Below are 19,639 nucleotides of genomic sequence, written 5' to 3' on the forward strand. Positions count from 1 at the left end.
CTTTCTAAGAAGCTCCATCTAGCAGGTAGTATTGGGTGGGTGGGGGGGGGGGACCTAATATAATGGAAGCCACTCTGAAAAACTAGCTCTTAAAATTCCTTCACAGTATGTAAAAACCTGGGGTTTTGTTTGCACCAGAGTTGGCCAAACTGCCAAGTCCAAGGGCACAGTCTCCAAGACTGTCCCCACCCTGGCATCATCTGCAAGTTCAAGGGGTTCCCAAAACTGCTCCAGCCTTAATAATTCACTAAAAGTATTCACAGAACTCACAGAAAGCTATTAAACTCACAGTTATGGCTTATCATGGGAAATGACACAGAGAGTTAGCCAAAGGAAGAGATACACAGGATGGACTCTGGGAGAGTTCTAAATGCAAAGTTTCCACTCTCCTCAAGATGTTCTACTTCCCTGGCATCAACCTGTGACAATATGCACAGAGAATCAACCAGAGAAGCTCACCCAAATTTCAGTGTCCAGAGTTTCACTGGGGCCTCATCGCAAAGGTTTGCTTGACTGATTGCTCATGTGGCTGAATTCAGTCTCCAGCACCACTTCCCCAGAGATTGGTTTGACAACACATGGCCCAAAGGGCCCATCGTGACTAATGAAACGCTTCCATCACTTGGGAAATTCCAAAGGATTCCAAATTCCCTCTCCCAGAAGATGAGTATATAGGCCAGACCTCTCTTTGGGAAAAGCCAAATTCTTTACCACGCCAAATGAGCGTAGAATTTAATAAAGAATAATATCTTATAAAGGTAACAGAGAATGAAGCTGCTGAGGCTCTGATTAAAACTAAGTCGAGGGGCTCCCAGGTGGCTCAGTCTGTTGAGTGACAACTCTTAAGTTGGCTCAGGTCGTGATCTCGTGGTTTCATGGGTTCAAGCCCCGTGTCAGGCTCTGCATGCTGAGTGTGTATGGAGCTTGCTTGGGATCCTCTCTCTCCTTCTCTCTCTGTCCCTCCCCCACTTGTACTCTTTCTGTCTCTCTCAAAATAAATAAATAAACTTAAAAAAACAAAAACAAAAACACTAAGCCTAACCTACAGCTCCATGTTGTCTTGGAGAAAGTAAGTCAGCAAGACATTTATTTTTGTGTTCCCTGCAGCCTCTCATTTGCCAGCAGGCTAGTTCAGGCTGAATGACGTGGCAGCTGCACAGGGCTTTTAGGAGAGTGATTCTGTTCATAAAACCAGATTTACCTCTCTCTATAAAAATCGAGCCTCCACCAGTTTTCCAATCTGCTAAACCTCTATTTCTGGTTTTCCCTAGTGCCTAAATCCAGGTGTCACAGGCTGAAGGGACCCCTCCCCAACCAAATTCGTATGCTGAAGATCTAATGACCGGTATCAGAAAGTGTATTTGGACAAAGGGTTTTCAAAGAGGTAATTAAATTAAACTGAAATCATTACGGTGAGCCCTAATGCAATGTGATTTATAAGAAAAGGAGACTGAGACACGGATGTGGAGAGGGAAGACAGGCCAACCGTGCGGGCACCCCGATCTCACACTTGCAGCCTCCAGACTGTGAGGAAATCAACTTCTGTGGAACCACTCAGTCTGTGGTTCTCTGTTACAGCAGCCCTAGCAAACGAATACACCAGTCACTCACTAGCCCAGGTCTAATCTTTCAGCGACTTGCTCGCACCCCCTATCTTTTCTCTTTCACTTACATAGTCCTCCCGTTTCCTACTACTGCTTCTTGTTCCTCACCCCCTGATCAAGCCTCGCATCCACTGTCTGGTTAGTATTACCAAAGGAGCATGGAAATCAAGCGCTTACCTGGTCAAAGACCTTCCAAAGACTTCTTGCTACATGAAGACCAACTTCTTAGCCCAGCAGTTATCAAAGGACCGTACTGACTTTTCCAACTTCATCTTGCACGAGAGTCCCTCTGAGTCAAACCACTGATCTTAAGGGATTTGTCACCCAACTCAAGAACATGATTTTCCTTCTGAATCCTTTCCTTTCCACCTGTTCAATATTCCCCTTCAAGCCTCAACTGAGTGAGTGTTTTCCTTATGATAACGTCATAGATCATTCTAGTCAGAATTGATCTCCTTTGATTTATCATAAATTTTACTTATTTGAATAGCTACCCTCTGACAGGAGAGGAATACCCAGGGTGCCAAGTCAAAGATTCTCATGGCACAGAGACAGAAAGGATAACAAATGTTACGTTATCGTTAGGGGAAAAGATAAACCATAACTTGAAAAATACATATGTAGAGTACCTTTTAAAATCAAGTCCAGATCCATTTTTATATCTAAATACTTAAGAAAGCACATTAACCTTTAAGAGTGAGATTTGTGGCCCATTCTTTGAAGGTCTCTCCCTGCTGACCTAAAAAGATAATTCACTAACAAAGACAAAGAGGTTTATCTAAATATACCTCAAACTACCTTAAAAAAAAAAAGATTTTTTTTTATTACATTAAAGAACACACTAATATCCATTTACCATACAAATTGTACCACAGCAGAAAGTAATAAATAATGTTACACCTTAGGGTTTAATCATTTTATCAAAAGCTTATAAACATGCACCAGGAAGAAGGTCAGAGCCCAACACGATCTTTCAACTAAACCTGTCACAATACCTTTTTTTGCTTCACTAATTTGCACATGTGCTACTAACAGGGGTTACACAATAAAACTATTTATACTCTCAGGAAAATTCTGAATGATGTCTTCTTACCTAATGTGAGAACTGGCAGCAAAGGGAAAGTACAGGGCTACAGGTCACGGACACTTTGATCCATCAATTAGAACATTCATTTAAACATTCCAAGGATTAATAGAGGCAGCAATTTAACATCACCTTCATAATCAAGGGCAAGGTAAAGTCTGTGATTTAAATGCTTTCAAGGTACATGGGAAGAAATGAAAACAGCTTGAACATGAGAAAAGTGGTTACTCAAATTTGGACATGCCTGTCATTTTATTATATAAAACTGAATGGTCTCTATGATTCTATTAACAGAGATAGCAATTTCACATCACCTTCATAATCAAGGGCATCCCATCTTATATAATATTATTCCAAATGAAAACTCTATTAGCATTGCTTTCAACTTCCCCTTACTTCATGAAATTGAGTTGCAACAAGCTTTCATCAAATGCCCTTTCCTTGTATTTGGAGAACATGGATGCACCTCACTACCCAAATACCCAAATACCCAAATACACTTCCAAGTATTCCAGAGGGCCCACGACAAGCCATCCACTATTCAAGAAGCAAGAACACTGTACTTTGATCTTGTCAAGGATGGGAAATACTGTAACATTATGTGTTAAAAACTTACTTGAACTTTGCTTCCACCTCTTCAGCTGCTTTCTGATATTGTTCGGTGGTGACTTTGTAGAATTCTGAGCTCTGTGGACAGAGATTGACAGTAGAGTTTTCACTACTCAAGAGGGCAAAATGTGAGTAAGACTTACAGTTACAAAATGATACATAAAATCTTTTTTTCAGCCATTCAAGCAGTAGGACAAAGATTTCTTGCATAAGTGACATAGATACTTATAAAAGTGCACGTAAAGGTATCCATTTAAATAATAGCACATCTGCTGGTATACAAGTTGTAATTAGAGTAAACCTTCATTGTTATAATTCATCATTATTTGATCCTTGTGAGAAAATTCTTCACATATTTGCCTACTATTCCAATGGTCTACCTGGGATATTAAAGGTTCACCTCTTTTTATACAGTATTTTTGTCCTCAAGATGGATTCTTTACAGAGTAGAATGTGTTCTATTACCTTCACATGACCACAAGAGCATCAATATTTATAACAAATTAATTAGTAAGAACAGGGTATGGGTTTAGGTAATTTTTTTACCCCCTAAAAAAAAATGTTTCCAGTATTACATAAATGAACACATAAGCAACATAAATCAAGCTGCAATAGGAAAGGAATGCCTTTCCTGAGGCAGAAAAATTTTAAACTATCCATTCTGGCTGGCTACGTTGAAACCTATCTTACTTCAGGGGGTGGCCTAAATGACCCCAAGAGCCTTCAGACTCAATGAAATACCCTGCAAAACCTGTCCCAGGACAAAAGAATACTACATGATACAGTGGTCTATTGTGCACCTTCAATCCCTAATCACTCAGGTTACACATACATGACTTGGGGTAGTTTATTTTTTAATAAATCATTGTTGGTTGGTGAGAAAATGAAAATGAAATCCTCTTCACACCAGTGACCCCTCTGCATTTAACAATCTGGGTTGCCCAATGACAGTCACATCCAGGTTTGTTGGATGTAGATAAAATCAATAGATATGTGATTAGACAGCAGACTCGGGGTGGCTGCAGCAATGGACAGGTCACCATTTGAGATGATGAATGGCTCTCTATCAACCCAGAGTCCCCTACGATGCTAACATTTACTATAATCTTATTTGGACAGCGATTTATCTTTCTTGCACCTGATCAATAAAGATGAACAGAACAGTTGTAAGGATCGATTGTAATTTTTTATCATTTTCAAGCACGAAGGTGCATTTCTGACATGAAGACAATATTCATGCAGTGCTTCTGCATGTTTTAAAATCACACTGTGAATGACCAACTTCATCAGTCTATATGCCAAGAGGTTTTAATTCATCTGTAGGTCGCAAGCTACCAAAAGGCCTTTTGTCTTCTCAGATATTATAACCTTATGTCGTATCACACCTCCCTTTCAGTTTTATTTTATAAGATTTTTCTTTCCTTTAAAATACACACCGGTCACTACATGCTCTTTTGCAATGTTTGGCTTAAGCTTTTTTGTGTGAACCTTTCTAACAAAGAGGGCAGTAAAAAGGCAGTTACTAACCTGCCACTAACACTGATGAGAAACGCCCCATACTACTATAATAAACTGTCAAGGGGGCGTTATGATACTAAAGTTTCAAAATGCTGGCAAAGCTAAACATCTTGATTAATACTTTCAATTAATTTAAACATTGAAACAGTAATGTCCAGACAGAGCCAGGACGAGGCTGACAGATTTGGTTTCTGGTTCTGCTCTGTGACCTTGAGTAAGTCCTTCAAAGTCCCCTTGGCTTTCTTTTGTAACCTGTAAAATACGGATGAAGTAGCCTTGCTTATCTCTGCCAAAGCAGTTACAGAAATCAAATGAGATTGGCACAGGAGCTGTGCCACCTATTTTTGCAGAGTAAAGTCAACATACAAATAAAATAATTTTGGAGGAAAAAGCTAATTTGGGCAAAACTAATTCTGGGTACAAATTCAAAATGATCAAAGGCAAATATTAAGCTTTCTAACAAGAATGATGCACAAAAGTGAGTTCTGCCATAACATAAGTTAGCAAGCTCCCCTCTGCTTTATAATGCCAAATACAGGTAAAATTACTACTGATTTTGTCAAAGTTTCCCTAAGACATTAAACAGACAAAAGACATGTACCTGTGCTGTCTGCAAGCTTAGCTCTTAACTTCCCAAGTTAAAGTTTTAGGCTTTATTTATGTCCTGTATTTCCACCTCAGTGGCCAGATTCCCACACTGTATAAATCTTTATAATGAGGAAAAGTCCCCAGGAGGCAATGCCATATAACAACTAGGGGAATAAACACAAATATGCCCAAGATCTGTATGCAGATAGCGTTTAATTCATGTAAGTATATACTTATTCATTCAACCAAATTAGAAACTTATTATCCAAATAATGTCCAACTTGGGGAAACAGATCTTGATGATCTGAAAACTTCTTGAGAAGCTTTCCATCCGATATAAGAGAAAAGAAAAAGAGTCAAATGAAAGGTCATAAATATTGAGTTAAGGTTGTGGATAGTGTTACTGGAGTACAGAAAGAGTAGAGTTTCTCTTTTGGTGGCAGAAAATATTCTTAAAAATAAACAACCATTAAAAAACAAAAACAAAAAGCTTGCCAATAAGCTTGCCAGCAGGAGAATGAATAAATACCAGGTATTCACACAGTGGAAATCTACACAGTGATGAAAAAGAATGAATTACACACACATGTGGAGCAAACACAAGCAAGTTCTAGATATAATATTGTAGAGTGTAATTTATGTCAAGTTTGGAAAAAATGCAAAATAATCAAATAGGATTAGTAAATAGCAAATTCCATGGATTATCCCCAAGTAGCAGCAGTTTGGTGGTGGTAGTCGGGGGGTTAGGGGCAGAACACCATCAAGAAAGGAAACACAGTGGGACCTCACTGACTTGTTATGTTTCTTAAAATGAGGTGTACATAGCCAATTGTTATGCTGGTTATAAATGCCTGTAACATATACTAAAATTGTGTTACTCTCCCCCTCCTCAAAGGAACTAATTAACAACAAATAATTTAATAATATAGCCAGAACATAAAAATAGGGGTAGAGGGATACATGCTGAACAGGTTGGCTAAGTCAAGATTTTGTATATTTTCTTGAATGCTAACCTATTGCCGAATGTCCACAAATTACTAAATAAAAGCAATTTCTGTTGTGAAATAAGTATGGACTTACAGAAAAGGGGCAAAAATGGTGGAAAGTTTCTATATACTGTCACCCCCCCTTCCTTTCACGTCAATGTCTTAGATAATCCCAGCACAATCATCAAAACAAGTAAGTTAACAATGCAACATTACTAGTAACTACTATTAACTAAATTGCAGACTTTATTTTGCTACACTTTTTCTACGAATGTTCTTTTTCTATGTCAGGACCCAATTCCAAAGGTCATTTTGCATTTAATTGTCACGGCTTCTCAGTATCCTCTTGTCTCTTAAGACCCCTTGACACTCCTGAGGAATACACCAGTTGGATATTTTGTAGAATGGCTGGCAATATGGACTTGTCCGATGTTTTCTCATTAGACTGACGTTATTATGCATCACTGGGACAAATATCATAGGGGCAATCGGCCCTTCTCCCAACTGGACCCCAAACTACTCCCAAAATTCTAGCTTCACAATTGCCTACCGATCCTGCAATGCTTCTACTCTGAACAGGTACTCACAGGTGGTAGAAATACCCTAATTGGGGTCCCTGGGTGGCTCAGTCCTTTAAGTGTCCCACTTCAGCTCAGGTCGTAATTTCATGGTTTGTGAGTTTGAACCCCATGTCGGGCTCTGTACTGACAGCCTGGAGCTGCTTCAGATTCTGTGTCTCCCTCTCTCTGCCTCTCCCCCGCTTGCGCGCGCGTGCGCACGCACGCGCTCTCTCTCTCTCTCAAAAATAAAATTAAAAAATTTTTTTAAAAGGACCCTAATTTTCAGAAAGGCTGTTTGTATTATCTATGTTGTCTTGAGATGGTAGTAGGTGTGTATATGCCTCTTTTCTTATCAATTATAAATTACCGTTACTTTAATGTTATTATGGTAGCTAAGTTTGTTGTTATTTGGTCAACCCTACAGCTTGTAGTAAGTACACACATCAATTGTGTTTTTGTCTGATCCTTTAAAAAAATTTGTTTTAATGTTTATTTAGTTTTGAGGGAGAGAGAGACAGAAACTGAGCAGGGGAGGGGCAGAGAGAGGGGGAGATACAGAATGTGAACCAGGCTCTAGGATCCTAGCTGTCAGCACAAAGCTCGATGCGGGGCTTGAACTCACAAACTGTGAGATCATGACCTGAGCCAAAGTCGGATGCTTAACTGACTGAGCCACCCGGGCACCCCTGATCCTTTTTTAATAGCCACATTTTGAGAACAATATGGTCTGTGCTTCAAATAAGTAATATCCACATTCCAATTTTCAAAGAAGGTAGATATTACGTTATATATGTACATATATAAAATGGCCATATATACCTGTCTAAATATACCTCCCTACCTATCTATATGTGTCTATATCTCTCCCCTCCAAACTTTGTTAAAATACTTTCTTTAAAAAAAATTGCTTTTTAATGTTTATTTATTTTTGAGAGAGAGAGAGTCAAGAGTGCATGCAGGAGAGGCAGAGAGAGAGGGAGACACAGAATCCGAAGTAGGCTCCAGGCTCTCAGCTGTGAGCGCAGAGCCCGATGTGGGACTCGAACCCACAAACCGTGAGATCATGATCTGAGCTCAAGTCGGATGCTTAACCAACTAAGCCACCCAGGCGCCCCCGCTAAGATGCTTTCTAAGTCCTCACACCATATGGGGTAGGGGAGAATAATCTGGTCAGATGACCCTAAAAAAAGAACCACAAGGAACAGGCAGAGAAGGCTGCCCATAATCTAACATGGTGGTCTTTCAACGAAAGGACCATTCATTGGTTTGAGCATGGTCATATTGTTTTTATGACTGTAGGGTCCTTTACAACCTAAAATTTAAGAAGATTTACAACCTAAAAATTTAGAAACATTTAAATTTTTTTTTTCAACGTTTATTTATTTATTTATTTTTTGGGGGGACAGAGAGAGACAGAGCATGAACGGGGGAGGGGCAGAGAGAGAGGGAGACACAGAATCGGAAACAGGCTCCAGGCTCTGAGCCATCAGCCCAGAGCCTGACGCGGGGCTCGAACTCGAGGACCGCGAGATCGTGACCTGGCTGAAGTCGGACGCTTAACCGACTGCGCCACCCAGGCGCCCCCTAAAAACATTTAAATTGTAATTAAATTTAAAATTTAAAAATATTTACAACCTAAAATTTAAAACTCTCTTTCATTCATATTCATTCTGTAGTTTCCTGCTCCATCAACGGAGGTAGAATAGTTGACATGATTTGTCCAGTGGAAGCATAAATTTGTAGCAAGTAAATCTTATTTAAATCAAATATTAAAAGTCTGTTATTTTCTTTAAAACAAAATTTTCTTGTTTGACATGAGCATTAAAACAATGTTTTCTATCAAGATTTCCTTTGAGAAAGGTAGATCTTGTAAATTCAAAGTAGAATAATGGTATCTTTTTGATGTTTCAGCACTATCAAAAATCTGATAAAGGCTTGTCTTTGTCAAAGATTAAGTGAAACGAAGTTCCTAGGAGGTGACCTATCTCCAAAATAACAACATAATACTATATATGGGAGATGTGTCTGTCCCCTATAGTAGAGGTCAAGGCACCACTGGAAACGACAGGCATTTTCGTTTTCTGTATTAAAACATTTTCCAATCTAAGGCACTAGGTACCAGTTACTAAAAACACAGGCAGCAGACTGAGTTGGAGAGACTGAATGCTCCACTGTACAAAATGTTTAATATATTTAAAACAGAATATGTTGTCCACAGCACTCTGTACTCCGGTGAGCAACGTACTTTCCTTTGGAGCCATACTGCCAGTACAGCTCCTTCCTTATAAAACAGGACATGTCACCGTACCCCAACAGTTCTCCCACCTCTGTAAAACTGGGACAGTAACAAAAATGGCCTAATAAAAATCTCTGGGAGATTAAATATGATAATTCATGTAAAGTTCTTTGAACAATACCTGGGACTATATATGGTAAGCATTTTGGAATGTTACCTATTACTATTACAAATCATTTGAAGAGCACAAAAAAAAAAGTATAGAGTGTTGGGTAACTTTTTGCAAAAGCCATTTTAATAAACATTTAAATCTTTAAAACACAAATATCTTTTCTTCTGTTGGACCAATCACTGAATTTTGTTTACATGGCTCATCTGTTCTATTTTTCTGTTCTTTAAGATAAATGGGAAATGTGAAGACAATGGCTGGGCTGTACGGAGAATGTTAATGGCTATGAAAAAACTATAAATACATAGAGAGATAGTGACACTAGACCATATTTACAAAAAATAAAAAATAAACCAATAACTTTTGACCTTATCATCAATGAAATCCAATGAACCAAATTACACAGTAAAAGTACTTTTTACTGCCAGGATTCCCAGGGCCTTAATTCTTAGTATGCATTATAAATCTCCAAGATGAGAAATATTGCTCGTGATGAGCCCCAAACTGATTTCCCATGGAACCTTTTAATTCTGGAGCATCTCGAGAGAACAGAACTTCTCAAATGTTCCAGGAGAAACGCTGGGTTAAAGACAAGTTCACAACCACTATTTCAATCCTGCACTTCTCTGCGTGCAACTTTTCTCTTCCCAGAGCAACATTTTCTTACGGGTTACTCTTACAACTCATGTTCAAAGGGTAGAAATCAGCAATACTGGAAAATGATTCCAGGACTGATGGCATCCCTCTTTATGAAGTGCTAATAAAAAGGAGCAGTCTATTACCTTGAACTTTAAAAAGTTGAGATGAATTCTTTAAAGAAAACTGTTTCTGTACCTCCCTGCTGTTCCCTCAGTGCCCTGTGGCCACGTTTTTCCCTCTTCTCTGTGTATACGGCTCTTGGTGACATGACCTTGCAAGCTTCTCTCATCAAGAAAGGGTGGAGTCTGTTTCTCCACCCCTTCAATCTGGGGCATGCCTGTGACTTGCTCTGTCCAACAGAATGACAGGAGTGACGATGGGCCAGTTGCAAACATAAGCCTCTCTCTTGGAATCCTGGCCTAGTGCCACATATGGAAGTCCAGGCTGAAGAGGGAGAGACTGTAAGTCACCCCAGCTGAAGTCGTCCTAGACCAGCCAAACCTTAGCCAACTCAGTGTAAGTGAGGGCGGTCAAATCCAGAAGAAGTGCCCAGATGGGTGATCTGCAGAATCATGAAGTAAATAAATGGTGGTTGTTTTAATCCACGAAGTTTGGGGTAGTTGGTTATACAGTAAAAGCTAACTGATTTATACCTTTGTCTGTGTTCTCACAGCACCATGCACTTCTAGCAAAGCACTTAACGCACTTACCAACCATGTGTTTTTACATGTGGTCTCTCCAACTAGTCCATAAGATCCCTAAAGGCGAGTATTTCATCCCATTCATCAAAGTACGTAAAGTGTTCGGCAAAGTACATGACACACAAAACTTACTGTAATAGTGTTAGAGTGACGCCATTAATTGTAAGCTGCATTCCAAAGTTTACTTTTATTTACAACAGGCTGGAACAGACAGAAGTTTAAGGTAACTGAAATACTGTAACATGGAAAAGTGGAACCCTACGTTTATCGTACATCTCTTACAAACCGACCGACACTGCAGTCTGCTGTGGAAATGAAAAAAATAAATGGCTATTGCCGGAGATTGTGTTCAATTACAGTCCCAGTACAATTAACAGTTCAAGGGACAAACAGCAGCTTGAACAGGTAAGGGGTTTATTTTTCTCATGAAATAACAAGTCCGGATGCTGGAAACCCAGAGCTGATGTAGGTGCCAAGGATTTTATCAAATGACTAGGCCCTTTTCTCTCAATTCCTCTGCAGCCATGCTTAGCATTTGCCTTTTATTCCCATAGCCTCAAGATAGCTAGTGTACCTCCAGTTATCATGCCCATGGTCTAAGGAAGGAAGAGGAGGGAAGTGAAAAAAGGGGGAGAAAGGCCCTCTCCAGAGATCTGTGCTTACATCTCTCTGGCCAGAATTATAGATCATGCACAACCCTGGCTGCAAGAATTTTTGTTTTCTCACTTCTACAGTAAGAAAGAGAAGGCAGGAGTTTGGAATTGGTGTTTATTGAGCCAATTTATCATACCTGCCACAGACAGCTGAAGTGACAACACAAAATCATGCACAAAACTGTGTGGCTGATTTTAGATGCGGGTATTCCCAGTATTTCCTTCCAGCTGCTCTTAAACTTCAAATTTGGGGTATGGGGGGATGGATTTACACATCTGGTATCCTAATGCTCAAGAACAAAGTTTTTAGACAGTATAGGAAGGAAGTGGGAATCAACAAGAGTGGGCATCATTCCCACTTTTTGGGGGCTGGCTGTGGCCCATGTTTTTGAATGTGTGACACTGCCATTTTCCATTTTCAGAAAGTTTCCCTTTAAAAGTGTATTTTTAAATGCACATGCACAGACACACGTTATTGCTAGATTTGAAAAGTATCTGTTTTCAATTCTAAATTAGATCAAAAGAAAACACGCACACACAGTATTCTTACAGCATTTTCTCAGGTTCTGAATCTCATTTCTGTTCTGTTCTAACTAATATGATCATACCTCCAGTATGTAAGAAACGAACAAAACAAAAAGGTCACAAGAAAAATTTGCTAACGAGCTTTTGTCAGTTCTTTTACCAAATGCTTCGTATGGTGATTTGGGCACAACTACATAACACATCATACTGAAGTATAATGTAAATTCTGGTAATCTTACACTTTTTCTCAGAGGTGAGTAACACTCCTACTCACTGTCCATTCAAAGATTATGGCAGCTCAGCAGGCATTTAGCAACAGTGAATGGGAGAAGGACCAGGTCTGGCCTTAGCGTGAGCGGTCTAGCTTGAAGGTGTGGCTCTCCTCTTTCCAAACTGATCTATAATTACCATTAACAATTATAGGTCTCTATCCCTCCTACAACCCACCCAAATGTAAATGTTACTGTTCCTGGCTTGTTTTTTTAAACAAAGGCCTAGTGTGTACAAGTACCAATGAAAGCCTTCCTATCCACAATGTCAATGTGAGCATTCCTATGTTAAGTAGCTGGATTCAAAACAGGCTTCTATTTCTTGTTATAACACTTGCCCAGGAGCTATGTTATAATATGTAATCAGCTAGATGCAGGTAAGTACGTTTCCCCCAAGACGCGAGCTAGGCATATGAGGACCTGATTTAATCCTGCACATGCGGCATGGTTACAATTCCAGGCACAGAATCCCTGAAACAGTCATTTACTGAATGGCATCAGGTGGCCGAAAAGAGTTCACGCTTCCTCAACCTATCTTTTTGTAGACTTACACAGAATCAAGAGACTCCCTGCAATATAACTAAATTTTTTGCATAAGAATCTTAAAAGAACTATAGAATTTTTAGAAATTAAAAAAAAAAAATCACTAATGGTCTCAGTTTACTTTATCTAGTGGTTTCAGTTATTTCTCCTGATAAACCTTCCATCAGAACATCTAACGGCTGGTTTGAATTCAGCCTTCTGTGTGTTCCTGTATATCCTGAAGTCTGAAACAGGTGGGCAGAAGAGCCATGGGAGGAACTCGATCATATTCAGTCAGAAAAGTGGCCCTTGAATAAAGTAGTTGGCATAGTAAAGACTCTTTCATTTTTGGCACTTCTTAAACCCACGGCCTTGAGGCCATTGTCTCTCTACTCTCTCCTTTTATCTCTTTCCCTCCCTCTAACCTCCTGCCCCAGAGAAAGCTGTGTAAATAAATACACTGCCTATTTAAGTAGTTTGCAAACTGCCAACACTGCTTCAGATGCATGGTGTATCAGATTCAGTATTCTGTTTCTAAGATGCACATCAAGGAATGGATTTGGTTATTTCAGCTGAGTCTCACTTTTTAACATCTAAATACGAGGACCTTATCTTTGAGAGTGATTGTTTCAATAGGCCACTGTAGGCTCACCAAATGCCACAGATCCTGGCTTCTCCTTGTTCTCCGGCAGAACACCACTCCCGCCAACAACCCCTACCTAGCTCCCTAGCTGATCCACCAGAGCCTGGGTCTCCATTAATTTGCCTGCATGGCTCCACAACCTGAAGAATTATCATCAAATCGAGTAGATGCATAAGTAGCTATCCTGAATAGCCCCACATTTCTGCTAATAACCACTTGGGTACATATATAAGTGTATTTTAATTATGCTCAGCCTTATTTTTTTTTTCAAATTTATATCACTAGCGATGGACAATAAATTACTAATTTAGCAGCTTCTCACAAGTCAGAAGTTCTGACCATTAAGTTCTGTGATAAAGACAAATGAAGATTTCCCAATGGAAAAAGCCTATCAGTAAATTACTCCAACATCTCTCTTTCCTAGTTAGATAAATCCCAGTTTTAAGCTACATATATGGTCAACCAAACTAAAATTTCCAGCTTGCTTCAGGTTAGGCTGCACTGTAAGCAGAACTGTATGGGGACTTCCAGGTAGGCTGCTTAAAGACAGCTGACCTCGACTGGCAAAAAATCTTTTCAGCCCAGTCTTTTCCTCATTTTTCCAGTCTGCAAGTGTTTGAGCCCCAGCAGCCATCCTGAATACAAGCTGACCTTAAAGAGAGAAGACCCTGTGCCAGGAGGCTGGAGAGAAACAGTAGGTGCCTGGGGCTCTAACAACCTTGAAGCCAACGTGCCAGCCCTGAATTGCCCACCTCTAGACTCTTATCAAATAAGAAAAAAATAAACTTGTAATTTAAGCCATTCCGTCTTTATGACACACTGAGTCACAATAACCCGGAACAGACCTTCTTCCTTAAGCCCTGACAGGTTTGCTTTTTGTGCACCTCAGGAATGACTTTAATAAAATCAAATGAAATGACGCACTAGGAGTAAACTTTTGTCCTTTGCAGTAATGCTTTGCTTCCACTCGTCAGAAATCTGTTTCCATCCGCCTCTCTCCTTTTCTGACAAAGGACAGGAAGAATTGAAAAATTTTAGAGCCATGGTTAACTCTAGCATCCAATCTTACCAGTCATATCAAATCTTACCAGTCAACGTTTATTTATTTTTGGGACAGAGAGAGACAGAGCATGAACGGGGGAGGGGCAGAGAGAGAGGGAGACACAGAATCGGAAACAGGCTCCAGGCTCTGAGCCATCAGCCCAGAGCCTGACGCGGGGCTCGAACTCGCGGACCGCGAGATCGTGACCTGGCTGAAGTCGGACGCTTAACCGACTGCGCCACCCAGGCGCCCCAAATCTTACCAGTCATAAGAAACCACATTTTATGAAAACACCAGGGTCCCCTAGGCACTCTGGCAAAGGTAATGAACTGCTCTTGTACCTACGTTTTCCTTCCATCTCTACTATTTCTCATAAAAAGCAACAGAACTATTCAGAGCTGCTTCTGGCATTTCTAGTTTTATTCCAGGCACTTTCGAAACTTCACTAATTAGAGTCTCAGGTTTTTCCTTTCTTGATTTAGTTTTCTAATTAGAATAGAAATCATAGATTCATTGACAGCCTCGCCACTACATGAGGTATATTAATTATATATGAGTTATATTGTCTCATGCCTCAGTTTCTTCATCTGGGCAATTTAAATAAACTGTACCAAACATTCACTTGGCATTCTAAGTTTCCTTCATCTGCTCATTTCTTCATTCTACAGATACTGAAGGTCTGAAGGTCTGTGCCAGGCCCTAGGCCAGGAACTTGGAATATAATGGAGAGTAAACAGAGGCTTGGCCCTACTTCTACAGAGCTTATGGCATACAGGGGGAGACAGACACAAATTCAAAAACCACACAAATTATAATGAACAAAGAATTACAGTGCCACAGGATCACTATACAGAATTTTTTATTTCTAGGAAGTAGTTTGTCTAATGAGTCTCTAAAGCCCTATATTTTCTATATTTCATATTCAGCTCTTAAGTTACTTATGCTTTTATTTCCTTTCAATTTCTCTAGCTGTTTCTGTCATATAAGTCAAGCTTCATAGCAGAATTCTCTCCAACTGTAAACCTCTCTTCTAATCCTGTTAGAAATAAGGGGGATCTACTTGAACTCATATGGATGGAAAGAGGTCCAAGTAGTAAGAAAAACAGAAAGATGTAAAATAATTTGAAGAGTATATTTTCTAAACTGTTGGGTCCACGTGCACATACACGTACACCCTGAAATACCCTGTAAGCAATAGTTGTCATCCCTGGAAAAGGGACATGAGGAAGAAATACTTTCCTTTTTTTTTTTATAGCCGCCTGTGACAATTTAAGTTTTTTACCATGGGATCGTATTATTTTTTAAAAGAAATTAACCATGCTGCAATTTCTAACAGGCATTACACCTATATTTGTATCATGCCAGAAAAGTAACTTATCTAGATATTATTGGGAAAGTGACTCCCCGACCCCTTCCTGCCCACAGCTCCCTTTTACCATGCTTACAGTAAGACTTCTCATTTACCTGAAGTATAAGGTATGAACTTTTCTATTATCCTTTTCTATAATAATGTCGACAAAAGGTCTTCAGTCGTTATATTGCTTGTAGCTCTTCTGAGATAAAACCACCCGCCCCTCCTACACTCACCTTTTAGATTTCTACATTATACACCTGACACCTTTCTACTTTTGACATGCATGTGTCTCACTGTTCCCTCAACAACGGTGAGACAAAGCAATTTCACAGTTATCACAAGGGTTATCATGAGAATTTACCATGATATCTTGCAAGACCTATACAGAACCTTTTAAATGACTGCACAGGAATCTGGTTCTCTTGAGGACTGTGTAACATGACACTGTCAATTCTCAAGGTTATAAGTCTTGTGAACGGCTCATTGGGGTGACGCTACATGCACATTTAACAGCACCCCCACCGGATGGCTCCACACAGAAGGCGTCACTTTTCTATTGCCAACACATCTCAGGCCTGCACTCCATTTTACCCTAACTGGTCTCATTATCGTCTCCCATAGAAGGGAATTCTGTAACTCTCTTATACTTGCTCAGCACATGCACTGGCGCCCACACATGCTCAGTGTCCTCTTGAAAACCATGGACTAAAAAGAAAGCTGGAAACAATAATCCTTACAGTAGAGAAGGAGGCAAACATTAGCTTCTTCATCATCAACTCTGCTGAGTTCTTCATTTGTTCACAATTTTATACTAATAATCTGAAGAATCTATAACACAAGCTCCCCTTGACCATTACTGGCTGTCCCATTTACCTTCAAGTCTTCAGGTCTAGCCCTTAGGCCAACCTGAGATTCAGGCATTTAAAAGGGCTTATTGTGGAAAAGCTAATGCTGGCCACACCCACAGGGGTGAGCCCTTGTATGGGAGGGTGAGGGCCTCTTTAAAGGCTTATGGGGAGAAAAACCTAAACTAATGCATTACAGGAAACACAGGTAGTTGCTTTCAGTTTTATAGCCTTTCAGCCTCCAAGAGCCCCTTTTGACACTGAAAATGCCTTGAGCGGAGGTAAACTGTCATCCACCCCTGCTCCTCAAACCTGTAAGGTCCATCCTACTGACAGCAAATATGATTCTACTAATCACATAAATACAGACCAGAAAACACAAATGTTAAAAACTCTCACAGAGATTAGAAGACCTTCTGAGATTATTTCCTTGGAATCCAGATTGAGAAACTCTAAACTAATCCATTTACTGCCCTGTAGCTTATTATAAGGTGATTTCCTCAGAGGGCCTCCTAACCAAACAGGTAGGGGAAGACTAATGCTTCCCAAGGCAAAAGAGAAGTGTGTAGAGTAAAAACTGCATCCCCGGGAGGAAGGAGAAGTGTCAGGGAAAAAAAGGGGTCCTGACAGCAGGTTGGAGAGGCCAACACAGAGCCTGTCTTCTTCCTACTTTTGCCTAGAACCAGAATTTTTAAACTATGGTAGAGGCCAACACCAATAACTCATTCGTATCCAAAAAATCTATCCAAGAAAAACTTTCGTGAAAATTGAGCAAACCTTTGAGCTTGCTTTCACAGACACGACACTTGGTTTTGTTGGAGAAATGAATAAAGTACTGCGCCAAAGATGGCCGACTGGACCACAACAAGCTGTGGTCTCTAGCTTGGAGACCCCTCTTCCGGGTTCTTCTTGCCCTGTTTGCTGTGCGCCCGAAAACCCCCACAGATATGGAAACTGACAACTATAAATTACCCTCCCCACTTGCATTTGGCGCTCAGATCTTTGGAGAAATGGTCTCCTCTGAGCCCCCCCGCCGGTGTTAAAGAAATCTCCGACCCACCAAGGTCTCCGAGTGCCGCCTGGTTTTTCCGCCAGCGTTCCAGCCTGGTTCCGTAACAGTTTCTCTGCTTCTCTGGCACCAGCTAAGCGGCAACCGCAAAGTGAATCAAGCATTTGTTCAGAGGTCATACCTTTCCAACACTACGTGAAAAGGAGCAGCTCACGTAAAAGGGAGAGGGCCACAGACAAGCTCAGAATCCCAGACTGAGCACATCTCTTCACGTGAGTAAGCTAGGATTCTGGCGGACCTCAGCACCGTTAGGACTAAAACCCTTAATGAGGGTGCCCCCTAGATGCAGATATGGCAAAGCACTCCAAAGCTTAAAAGACAGTTTCATCAATCTGCTTAGAAAGCTATTTGTCACCTTGAGATTTACTCATTAAGGAGCTAGGGTGCTCACCCTCTAATGCATACATTTCACACCCATGTTCAGTAGTCTTGGTGAGATGCGGGTAAGGGGTATGGAACTATCGTCCACGGCAGTTTCTCATTAGCGCATCTACTTTTGTCCCTGGCATTCTATACGATCAGAAGGTTAGAGAAAAACTATGCAAAACCCAACCAAAGCAACATTTTAGAAATAACTTTATTATTTTCTAAGTAAACTTTTCACCTGAAAGAAAATGCCATTTTTCAAAATCTCCGGGTTAAAAAAAAGGTCCAGAGTACAAGTATTTGCCACATCCATTTCCCTAGAAGTAGCATTCAATAGGTTACAGGAAAATTTGTCAAAGATTGGTAAAATCATTTCACTTTATCCTTATCAAATCGGCTGGGTTTTTTGTTTGCTTTTTGTTGTTTATACAGATGGATGACGTTGATGAGTATATGAAGAAGTGGGCTCCCCTTTTAATTTCCTAATGGAAGTATAAACTGGTACAATTTAGAGCAACAGGTCTCAAATGACTTTGACTCAGCTTCATTTCTACAAATATCTGAAAAAATCATGGGTGTGTATAAAAATTTAGCTAAAATATTTTTCATCATAGAGTTTACAACACAGGAAAATGAAAAGCAACTTAAACATTCAACCACAGAGGGCAGCTAAAGTAAGTAATAGATCACCCAAACAATGGAAGGATAGAGTTGTTTCAGCCTGCTTCACTCCTGAAGATGGAAAATGAGAGAAGAAATATTTAAGTTCCTTTCGTGATTATACTGAAGAGTAAGGACAGTTTTACAATTTCTTACCATGTTCCCAGACAGTATCAGCTCTCCTCCAGAGGAGAAGAAATAAAAACAAAGAGCTGGCATTTTCACAAGCTACAAAGTACGTATCCATCCAAGACGCCAATACAGATGAGACAGTAGAGATTAATTTTAAAAGAGGGGGGGAAACCAATTTTAAATTACAAAGGTCAAAACCCTATTTATTCGTGGTGTCTGTGAAATTCTTCTCGTATTTGCTAAGTGGGTGAAATGTTCATTTTTTATTCACTCAAATATTTACTGACAAACATCTCCTAAGAGCAAAGTGCTAGAAGCTGAGGAAAATATTTTTCTTTCTTTCTCCTCCTCCTTCTTCTTCCTTTTTTTTTTTTTTAAAGGTAGTTATGTGAGGGGTGCCTGGGTGGCTCAGTTGGTTAAGTGTCCTACTTTGGCTCAGGTCATGATCTCACGGTTCATGAGCTCAAGCCCCACATCAGGCTCGGTGCTAACAGCTCAGAGCCTGGAGCCTGTTTCAGATTCAGTGTCTCCCTCCCTGTCTCTCCCTGCCCCTCCCCCACTCATACTCTGTCTCTTTCTCTCTCAAGAACAAACGTTAAAAAAATTTTTTTTCTAAGGTAGTTATGTGATTCCAATGTTTATAACCTACAGGAATGTGATATTCATATGAAGAAGTCCTGAAAAGAGCAGAGGGTCTGGGAATCCCATCTCTACAACTGTCACAATCCCATCAGACCAACACCTGAAACTGCCGGAAAGCTGGTGGAGACCTGCCCGCCACCCCCTGCCCCCGCAAAAGGCAAATACGGTGAGGAAGCAATCATTTATCTCAATGGATTCTATGATAAAAACCAGCTAAAGAATC

The 19,639-nt window shown here is 40.1% G+C and overlaps 1 protein-coding gene across 3 annotated transcripts in view; it reads right to left on the reverse strand.

The window, feature by feature from the left end:
• CHCHD3 (coiled-coil-helix-coiled-coil-helix domain containing 3) overlaps positions 1-19,639 on the reverse strand; it is a 283,621-nt gene that overhangs the window by 52,800 nt on the left and 211,182 nt on the right. For all 3 annotated transcript variants that reach the window (XM_030308461.2, XM_030308462.1, XM_030308463.1), the window contains one exon: positions 3,305-3,375. In XM_030308461.2, the coding sequence (XP_030164321.1) occupies positions 3,305-3,375 (71 nt within the window). The remainder of the gene's footprint in view (positions 1-3,304; positions 3,376-19,639) is intronic.

The sequence above is a fragment of the Lynx canadensis genome, chromosome A2 (genome assembly GCF_007474595.2).
Source record: "Lynx canadensis isolate LIC74 chromosome A2, mLynCan4.pri.v2, whole genome shotgun sequence".
Taxonomy (NCBI): Eukaryota; Metazoa; Chordata; class Mammalia; order Carnivora; family Felidae; genus Lynx; species Lynx canadensis.